General features: G+C 54.3%; 2 protein-coding genes across 2 annotated transcripts; both read left to right on the plus strand.

Moving 5' to 3' along the window:
• The first annotated feature begins 4,629 nt into the window (after positions 1-4,629).
• On the plus strand, positions 4,630-6,577 carry LOC120846515. The gene has a single exon (XM_040218302.3). It carries the CDS (start codon positions 4,836-4,838, stop codon positions 6,558-6,560), a length of 1,725 nt encoding a protein of 574 aa, XP_040074236.1. The 5' UTR covers positions 4,630-4,835; the 3' UTR covers positions 6,561-6,577.
• A 1,695-nt stretch (positions 6,578-8,272) lies between these two features.
• On the plus strand, positions 8,273-10,129 carry LOC120846500. Its single transcript, XM_040218283.3, has one exon. It carries the CDS (start codon positions 8,303-8,305, stop codon positions 10,127-10,129), a length of 1,827 nt encoding a protein of 608 aa, XP_040074217.3. The 5' UTR covers positions 8,273-8,302.
• Positions 10,130-10,329: the final 200 nt, after the last annotated feature.

Here is a 10,329-nt window from a genome sequence, read left to right on the forward strand (position 1 = left end):
GCCGATGGAGACGGCACCCTCACCACCTCAATCCGTTTCGAGTAGGCATCCACCAGCACTAAAAAGTACACTCCCTGGAACGGCCCCCCAAAATCCAGATGCAATCTCGACCATGGTCAGGGCACGAGCGGCACAGACCTCGGAGCTCGTTGATATGCCTGGCACGTACGGCAAGTGTTCACTTTCTGTGCAATGTCATCATCCATTCGTGGCCACCAGACGTGGCTCCTGGCCACTACCTTCATTTTTTCTATACCAGGATGCGTCTCATGCAGCAGGTCCAACACGCCCACCCGAAGAGATGCCGGCACCACAAGCCGGCTCCCCCAAAGCACGCAGCCATCTTGAATGCTGCGTTCCCCCCGTCTTGCCGCAAATGGCCGCCACTCCTCTGCAGCAGGCAGGTCTGTCCCTGTCGTCAAACTCTCTCGCAGGACCGCCAGGACAGGATCTCGGCTTGTAGCCCTCGCCATCTTCGCTGCAGACATCAAGTCGGGATAAACCTTCTCCAAGAGAAAAACGTCGCCCACCACCTGATCTTCCATGGAAGTCGCTGCCAATGGAAGGCGGCTCAATTTGTCTATGTTCCCCAAGTTGCATCCTAGCCTGTAGTCGTAACAGCTGAGTTTCAGAGCCTATCGCAATACACGTGGCGAGCACTGCTGAGGAATGCCCCGGTCGTGACCCAGGAGACCGAGTAGCGGCTTGTGATCCGAAAAGATCTCGAACTGCCGTCTCCACACAAACTGGTTAAACTTGGATACTCCGAAAACAATAGCAAGGGCCTCTTTGTCGAGCTGACTCATTCTTCTCGGCCACCGTCAACCGCCTCGAGACGAAAGCAATCGGCTTTTCTTCTCCCTTTGGTAGCCTAGGTGACAACACCGCTCCTACCCCATAGGGGAATGCATCACAGCACAGAACCAGTGGCTGGCCCGGGTCATAGTATTCCAGCACCGATGCTGCTACCAGTAACTGCTTACTTGTCTCAAATGCTTGACGTTGCTCTTGGCCCCAACGCCATGTCTCTCCCTTCTTGAGCAGCACGTGGAGTGGATGGAGCACCGATGACAAGTTTCGCAGGAATCGCCGGTAGAAGTTCAGCAAGCGCAGGTAGTTCTGCAACTCCTTCACGCCTGTTGGCTTAGGAGCCCCGACGACAGCTTCAACCTTCCCAGGCGCTGGATGAAGACCCTAAGCATCAATGACATGGCCCAAATACTCGACACTGCCTGCGAGAAAAATTAATTTTGTTTAGTTTCAACTTCAACCCAGCACTGTGTAGCCTCTTCAGCACTGTCTCCAGGTTTCTGTAGTATTCCCTGTCGTTCTTGCCAGTCACTAGGATATCATCAAAATATACCACTGTCCTTTGGCAGTCTTGTAGCAGACTGTCCGTCACTCTTTGAAAAATTGCAGGTGCCGGCGACACCCCAAACGGCAACCGGGTGTACTGGAACAACCCTTTTTGCGTGTTAATTGTCACATATGCCCGCGAGGTGGTGTCCAACTCAACCTGCTCATAAGCGTCACTCAAATCTAGCTTCGAAAACTTCATGCCCCCCGACAGCTTAGCTCACAACTCATCAACCCTCGGAACAGGGTATGCCTCGATTTCTGCGGCCTGGTTGACTGACTTTGAAGTCTCCACACACTCTTATCCGGCCGTCCCTTTTAAGTACGGGTACAATGTGTGCAGCCCACTCGGAAACCCGAACGGGCACCAGTACGCCTTCTTTCTGTAGCCGCTAAAGTTCCTGCGCCACCAGGTCTTGTAGTGTAAAAGGCAATGGACGGGGCTTGAAAAATCTCGCCTTCACTCCCTCTGCAACACATATCTTTGCTGTCACTCCCTGTAGCTTCCCCAGACCCGCCGAAAACAGAGCTGGGAACATGCTCACCAGTTCGTCCATGCCGCCCACTTGGTTGATGTTCAGCAACTTCTCCAGAGGCATGCCAAATGCTTGGCCTAATTTCGCCCTAGAAGGTCTTGAGCGTCCCCTTGAACCACAAAAAGTGACAGCCGTGCGTGCTTTCCGCTGAATTCCGCATCTACCACCGCCTTTCCAACGACCGCGGCGGTACCTCCAAAATAGCTTCTCAAACGGACATCAGGTGCCTCTACGGTGACATCAGGAAAAGGCCTCTTGAACTCAGCTGCCCCAATCACTGAAACCACGGCTCCCGTGTCCAGTTCCATTCTGACCGATTTGCCTTGAGCCTTGACCTCGGCATAGATGGGTGGTACGTGCTGTTCCACAGACCGGATGACCCCGACGCTGGACAATGGAAATGTCTCAGGATGAAGCGACCACAAGTTCTCGACCTCCGCAGTGTCCGAGTCGCCGTCGCTAGAAGCTACGTTTACTGCGCGTACCTTGCTGGAGTTCCGCCGCCCTTCCCCAAACCGTTCCCCGGCGATATCTTCAACACGGCGTTCCTTGCCCTTCGGTTGAGCCCCCGTTGGCTGGGTGCACACTCGTGCTAAATGACCGCGTTCTTGACACTTGAAACACCGTAGGTCTCGGGCCCTGCACGTAGCGTCACTGTGTCGTCCTCCGGAGCGACGACAGCGGGAAACTACCTCCCTGGGCCCCGTGACCCGGTTCACCTCTGAGCCTCCAGAGCGCTGCGTTAGCTGTTTAGCCCCCTTTGCCGCTGCCTCCATGCTGGTCACGATCTTTAATGCTTTATCCAGTGTTAGTTCAGGCTCTTCTAGCAAACGCTTCCTCATTGCGTCGTCACCGATACCGTGGACCATCCTGTACCGCAAGTTATTGTCCAGCTCACCGCCAAAATCGCAGGGCGCCGCCAACTGACGCAGTCCTGCCAAAAAGTCCTTGACTGGCTCACCTTCCTGCTGTCCTCTGGAGTAGAACAGGTAGCGCTGAACAATAACCGATGATCTCGGCGCGTAGTGATCGGTCAGCACCGCCAAACATTCGTCGAGAGGAACCTCGCTAGGCTTCCGTGGGGCCAGTAGCCTCCGCAGCAGTGAGTACGTTGCTCGTCCACAGTGACTCAGGAAGACCGCTCGCCGTCTTGCCTCTTCGACTTAGTTTGTTATAAAGCACTGCTCCAGAATCTCCACGTATTCGTTCCAGTCCTTCCCGCCGTCCCCGGCGAACGGCTCCAACTTCGGCATCTTGGGGGCGGTGCTTGGCGGTTGCTCGCGAACCAGGAAAAAAAAAAAAAAATATACGAACTGGCCTAACTCATTTTAGTGGGATCCCATCCTCGTCAAAAAATTGTTATGTTCGTTCAACGCAACATTTATTACATGTTAGGTTACAGATAACCAGCGGGCCGCCTTGGCCCGCAACACAACTGAACTGGAACCCCATGGCCACCGCCTTTATTACCATGGCCGCTAACGCCGCCCAGCGCCCGCCGCACCTGCAGTGGCGCTACCAGTCAGACAATAACATGAAGTAGAGGTGTTGATACCGAATTCAGCTTGAATCAAATCGCACCGCGTCATTCGTAACGTCCACATGAGGTGGGAGAACAACGTCAACTTGGTTCCCTTTTTGCAGGGGAAGTTACCAATAATATAGTAATGTTCGATTTGAACAGCAAACACACTACTCAAAGTAACCTCACGCTTCTACTGAATCTCACCTCTTGAATTCTTGCAACGGTGTTAGACAGCTGATACGCACCGCCTCCCCCGCGAGGCCTCGGAGACAACGGACAGAAGCGACAGAGGCACAAAAGACGAGTGATCCCGCCAAAAGTAACTCGCTAATGCGCAGTAGGAATGGTATCACGTATCATATAACCATTTTTTTTTCTAAAAAAAAAGGCTTGCGTTGGTCGGGTAGGCTCCAGCCAGCCGGCGTCGACGCCACGGCTCGCCTGCCTATACTCCGTTTCATACATAGCGTGCAACGCAGTCAAAGCTAGCGCACCGGTTTGCACTGCCGACCGCCTACGTTCGCCCCATAAAATAGTGCTGCCCACTGATCTCAATGACAATTCAGTAATGCGCCCCCCGCGAAAATGAAAAAAAGTTGAAAAATGTGCTTCTTCGGAGCCAGTAACTGATAGTGGCGTTATGATTTCGACGGAACACCGACTTTTTTTCAATAAACAGGAAAACATAATGTAAACTACTCCAAACTCCAAATTGTTTTTCGTTTTCGTCCGTGCGGCAGTCGCTTCGGGTTTTCAGGTTGTGCGGCTTCCCCTGCCTCGCCCAAGAGGTTAGAAGTAGGGGTGTCGCGAACCGGCCGAGGGTCGAGTTCGACCAGGTTCGACTTTTTCGAACTTTTTGTGGAAATTTCGACGAACCTTGTGTTGAGGTTCGACTCGTGTGCGCATGCGCGACAGGCTGGCCAGTTGGCTTCGGATTGGATGGTAATGGCTAAGGGATGAATTAAGGGCACCGCTGATTGGTTAGGTTACAATACAGTACAAAAAAAAATTAAGTTATTAACGTCTTCAGTGATTAGAATTGGTTTCTTTTAATTGCAACTGTTCATAAAATAAAATAACCCTTTGCATCAAAATTAATTCTCCAAACCTAGAGGAGGAAGAAGAGGACGCCGAAGCGAACGGACTAGTTCCTATCGGCTCCGTCATTTATGGTTAATTTCGCAGTATTAATTTGCGTGATTCAAGGTCTTGTGTATCCCAGTGAGTTTGTGAAGTCGAGAGACGCCAACGGATAACAAAGTTCCCAAAGGTACGCCTTTTTTGCCGAAATAACAGACATTTTCCACCACCGTCGTGCGCGGGGCCGCTAGGCCTAGGTGTGCTCCACGAGCGATAGGCCTAGTCGCTGTCGCTCCTGCCGCGGCTCGCCGTTTCGGCGGCGGCCACTAAGCCCCGAGATGGAGGGGACGTCCGCTCGGGCAACGATCTTCGACTCCCAAATGTGCGTGCAAGTTCAAGGCGAAGATCTTTCACCAGAGGAATTCCACAGCGGCACTGGATGGACGCAAGTGGGGGAACGCATGTCCAGACTACGTCAACGAGACCTTGTCGCGAAGCTCGCCGGCACCGACAACCAAGTAAGCAAGAATGCGAAGGGTAACAAGAACGTTAGAGCCTCGGCCATCAAGGCAGCGAGAATGCCAGCCATGCCGCTGGAGGAAAACAAGATCGTCATCAGACCCCGTGGGGGATTGGACATTACCAAGATTGGCACCACGACCGTCGCCACGGCCATTCTCGCCGCGGCCAAGATTACGACTGAAGAGAACGCATCAGACACCATTTGCCCAAACGCGCTACAAAACATCATGGTAGTCAGCACGCCTAAGGAGGAAAACGCCGTCCGCTACGCGAGAATTCAGACGATATCCATTCAAGACAAGACCTTCGAAGTCAGCGCGTACCGCACGGCGCCGCACGACACCGTGAAGGGCATCATCCGCGGCATCCCTGTCAACGCGAGTGCCGAAGAACTCGACAGCAACATTGTAAACGACAGAAACCCACTCGCCGTAGGAGCCAAAAGAATCGGCAACACGACCACGATCATTGTAGCCTTCGGAGGACCCAAGGTACCGAACTTTGTCCGATACGGTGTCACGCTCATACCGTGCAACCTGTATAGAAAGCAAATAGACGTCTGCCACCAGTGTGGCCGGGTCGGGCATCGCAAGGACGTGTGCCCAACTCCAACCAACCGCATCTGCAGGGGCTGCGGCCAAACAAACCCAAAGGAAGACCACAAATGTACGCCCAAATGCAAACTTTGCGGAGGCGCTCACTTGACCGCCGATAGAGAATGTAAAGCCAAATACAAGGTTCCCTACGTCGTCCGCAAGCGGCAGTGGGAGCGCCGAAAGCAAAACGTCAGCGACTGGCTGCCGTCGGAGAGCAACTTCCCGCTACTCGACGAGCCAGCTGCCCGCAAGTCAAGGACGCCATCGAGAAACCGCGCGCCGTCGAGAAATAGCAGCAGCAGGAGCCAGAGCAGAGACGCGCGACAAACAAAAAGCCAAAGATCAAAGTCGCGCGAGAGAGTCAGTTGGGCCGACGCCGCACGAGGTATCAAGAAGACCAATTCGAACGACAATGCCAAGAAAGAAGACAAAGCTTCAACCAAGGAACGAGAAATCAACGAGGCCCTGAAACAGGAGAACGCGTCCCTGCGAGCCACCATCAACAACCTCACCAAGGAAATAGCGGAGATTCGCAACGTCTTATGCACCATCGAACAGCCAAGATCCTGCCCGAGCGACAACAACAAGGTCGAAGAAGCTACGACAGACGGAGATAAAGCACCGGCACCGAAGAAAAGGGCCTTCGAATTGCGTAAGACCACGAAAAACGTAAGCAGCTGCAGCTCCGGCAGCAGCAGCTCCGGCAGCAGCAACAACAATGTCGAGGCGAAACTCAGCAGCCTCGAGGATATGATCAAATCGATGAAGGAAGCCATCCAAGCCTTCCAAACGGAGAACGTCAACAGACTCAATAACCTGGAAAGGAGCTTGCAACTAACCCTAAGCAACCCAACGTTCGGGCCCCTACAGCAGCAAGTCAACCAAGCGCAGCAACCCGGAGAACTTCGAATAGGACCATCATGGCCTCCAGCTCCACAGGCATAACGATGTGGCAGTGGAACTGCCGCGGCTTAGTCAAGAAAAGGGCAGTTGTCCAGCAACACATTGAGCACGCTGCGCGCAAGCCCGACGTGCTCCTACTCCAAGAAACGCTAACGGAAAAGCCGTCCCTCCCCGGCTACAGGGTGCACGCGGGCCCGTCCGACGGCAGAGGTCTGTGCACCCTGGTCAGGAAGGGTCTCACCTTCGTCGAACATCGACTAAGCAACGTCAGGATCGAACACACGCTCACCGAACTCATACCGACCAAGCAAAGAAAAAACAGCATCTTCATTTTGAATATCTACAGTAACCCATCGCAGAGACTGCAGAGGTTCAAAGCCATTCTTCACAAGGCAAGCACGACGGCCGGCCAGAGCACGCTGGTCGCGTGCGGCGACTTTAATGCTATGGATCCGGCGTGGGGCTACGTCAAGAGTAATGCGAAAGGCAGAAACCTATCCCACGATGCGGCGGAGCTCGACTACACACTCATAACCGACCCGGCTCTCCCAACGAGAATGGGCAACTCCGTGTCCCGAGATACCACCCCTGACCTCACGTTCGTCAAGAACAATGAACCGATCACGATCACGTGGAGGAACACGGGGATGGACCTCGGCAGCGACCACATGATAGTGGAAATCGTCATACCGGAGCAGAGCAGTGCTAATGTCAGGAAACATACGTGGATCGATTGGACCGCATTCAGAGATAACAGAAATCAGGAGGCGGAAGAAGAGACCGAAATTGATGACATCGAAACATGGACCAACAAGATCATTCAAGACGTTCAAAACTCAACCAAGAACATAGAAACAGACCTCGAAACGAACACAATGGACAGCCGACTGGCACACCTCATCGAGGCCAAGCAGTCCATACTCAACAGATGGAAAAAGCTACGCCTCAATCGTAGGCTACGGAAAAAAGTCGCAGAACTTAACAGGACAATCGAGGAATACTGTCGCACGCTATGCGCCCAACAATGGGACGAGATATGCAACGCCGCCGACGGACAGATGCATAACGGGAAAACGTGGAACTTGCTTAGGCATCTGCTCGACAAAACTAAGACTAAGTCACACCAAAGAGACCGACTGGCGAAACTCATCCATCGAGAGGTCACTAAACACGGAGCCGAGCATGTGACGAAGCGCATCAGCGACAGATACCTGCCGACTACTCCAACGGAGTGCCACGGGCCGTACGGGGGGCTACGCAACGAGCGTCTTGACAGAGACATAGACGTAGAGGAGGTTCGCACGGCGCTGTAAGACCTCAACAGCAAGTCGGCGGCCGGACCGGACCGCATCACCAACAAAGCACTCAAGAACCTCGACGACAAATCCATCGAAAGTCTCACGAGCTACTACAACAAATGCTGGAAAACGGGAACGCTGCCGACGCAGTGGAAGAAGGCCAAGACTATCCTGATCCCCAAGCCGGGCAAGCCACCAGACACCGACAACCTCCGACCCATATCGCTCACGTCTTGCATGGGCAAGGTGCTGGAGCACGTCCTGCTCAAGAGGTGGCAGGAATACCTCGAGAAAGAGGACCTCTACCCGGAAACGATCATCGGCTTCAGGCAGCACCTCAGTACCCAAGACGCAATGATTCAACTCAAGCACCAGATCATCGACGGCAACACCAGCGACAACAAAGCGATATTGGGACTCGATCTGCAGAGCGCCTTCGACAAGGTGAAGCACTCGGCGATCCTATGCCAAGTCTCGAAACTCAACATGGGAGAGAGATCATACAAATACATCAAAGATTTTCTCACGGACAGAACTGCCGAGCTCAGAGCGGGGGATCTCCAAGCGCAAGAGAAGAAGCTGGGAAGCACAGGCACACCTCAAGGATCAGTCATCTCGCCGATGCTTTTCAACCTGGTGATGATAGGAGTGGCCGAAAGGCTCGGAAACATCAAGGAAGTTCGACACACGATATACGCGGACGACATAACGCTGTGGGTGGAAGGGGGCAGCGATGCCCACATCGAATCCACTCTACAGGCGGCTGTCGACGCGATCGAAGACCACCTTGACGGAACGGGGCTCAGGTGCTCGCCGAGCAAGTCGGAGCTCCTTGTATACCCGCCCGTCAAGCACCGCAAACCCAAGAGCAGCCCGAGAAACTACGAGGCAATCAAAGTGAAGAGCAGAGAAGGAAACGAGATCCCAAGAGTCACCAAGATCAGAATCTTAGGAATGACGATCGAGACGCACGGCAGAAACGGTGACACTGTCACCCGGCTCATAGCGAAAGCGGCAAACGCCACGAGACTACTCAAGCGAGTCACGACCAAGAAAAGTGGAATGAGGGAAGAGAGCCTGATCAGACTCATCCACTCGTTTGTCATATGCCACGTAGCGTACGTGGCGGCCTACCACAAGTGGAAGAAGAGCGAGAGAAACAAGATAAATATACTCATCCGTAGGGCCTTCAAGACGGCAATGGGACTGTTCGAAACAACGAGCACCAACCGCCTCCTGCAGCTGGGGGTGCACAATACGCTAGAGGAGATAGCGGAAGCCCAACGCAACGCTCAACTCGAAAGACTATCTACGACCAAGGCCGGCCGGAAAATCCTGGACAACCTGGGAGTTGGCTACCAAGGCAGGGAGCGGACGCAGCTCCCCATCCCCGATGAGATCAGGAACAACATCAGAGTGGACTCTATACCGAGGAACATGCACCCGGAGTATAACAAAGGGAGGAGAGCGGCGAGAGCCAGGGCCCTGATAGATCAGCACGCGGCCGACGGACACGCACGCTACGTGGACGCGGCTGAATACGCCAAGCTACACGGTTTCACGACAGTTGTCGTCGACGCGACCGGCACCGTTCGCACGACCGCCAGCACGAGATGCACCAAGGCAGAACAAGCGGAGGAGGTAGCCATCGCCCTGGCCATCGCCGACCGCGACTGCCACACGGTGCTGTGTGACTCGAGGCAGGCGGTGAGGAATTATGCCAAAAGCATGATATCGAAGGAAGCGGTGCGCATACTGCAGTCAACCAAGAACGACGGCGGCAGCAAACAAGTGAGAATCAAATGGTTCCCCGCGCACGCGGGCGAGGCGTCGGATCGAAACGCCAACCACAACGAGACAGCACATGCCGAGGCGCGCGCGCTAACGGCCTCGACCGACTGGCCGCTGTGGTTCAGCACCAAGGACCGAATGACCGACTACAACGAGATAACCAAGGCTTTCCGCCTAGCTCGCAGAACTCTCCCACCACCTTGCTCGGGGCTCAGTCGAGAACAAGCCGTTTTATTTAGACAGCTGCAGACGGGCTCACTCCCCAGCCCGTTGCTGATGCATAGAATGTATCCCGAGGCGCACCCGACAGACAAGTGCAGAGTCTGCCGAAGGGAGACGGCCGGCTTCGCACATATGCTGTGGGATTGTATCAAGTACCCGGAAGAATCAAAGTCTGGGAGCATCCCGCTGCGACTTGAAGCAGCCGCAGGGAGCGATAATCAAGAACAACAACTCTGGGCCGTCCAGCAGGTCATCGGGGCGCTGGCCCGGCAGGGACCCAGCGCCCAGAGGACGATGTAGGCCCCGTCCGGAGCGCGCGCGCAAGCGCGCGTTTTACTGCAGGCTAAAATAAAGTTTACCCACTCCACACTCCAAACCTAGACATGCGTCTATCAAGGTCTGGCCACACTGTCCGCAAAGTCGAACCGGTCAAATCTGGTGAAAAGCTTCGAAGGTTCGTCGACCGGTTCGACCCAGTCGAACCCCGAAAGTTCGACCTA

Source organism: Ixodes scapularis, unplaced genomic scaffold, assembly GCF_016920785.2.
Source record: "Ixodes scapularis isolate PalLabHiFi unplaced genomic scaffold, ASM1692078v2 PGA_scaffold0__279_contigs__length_252992795, whole genome shotgun sequence".
Lineage (NCBI taxonomy): Eukaryota > Metazoa > Arthropoda > Arachnida > Ixodida > Ixodidae > Ixodes > Ixodes scapularis.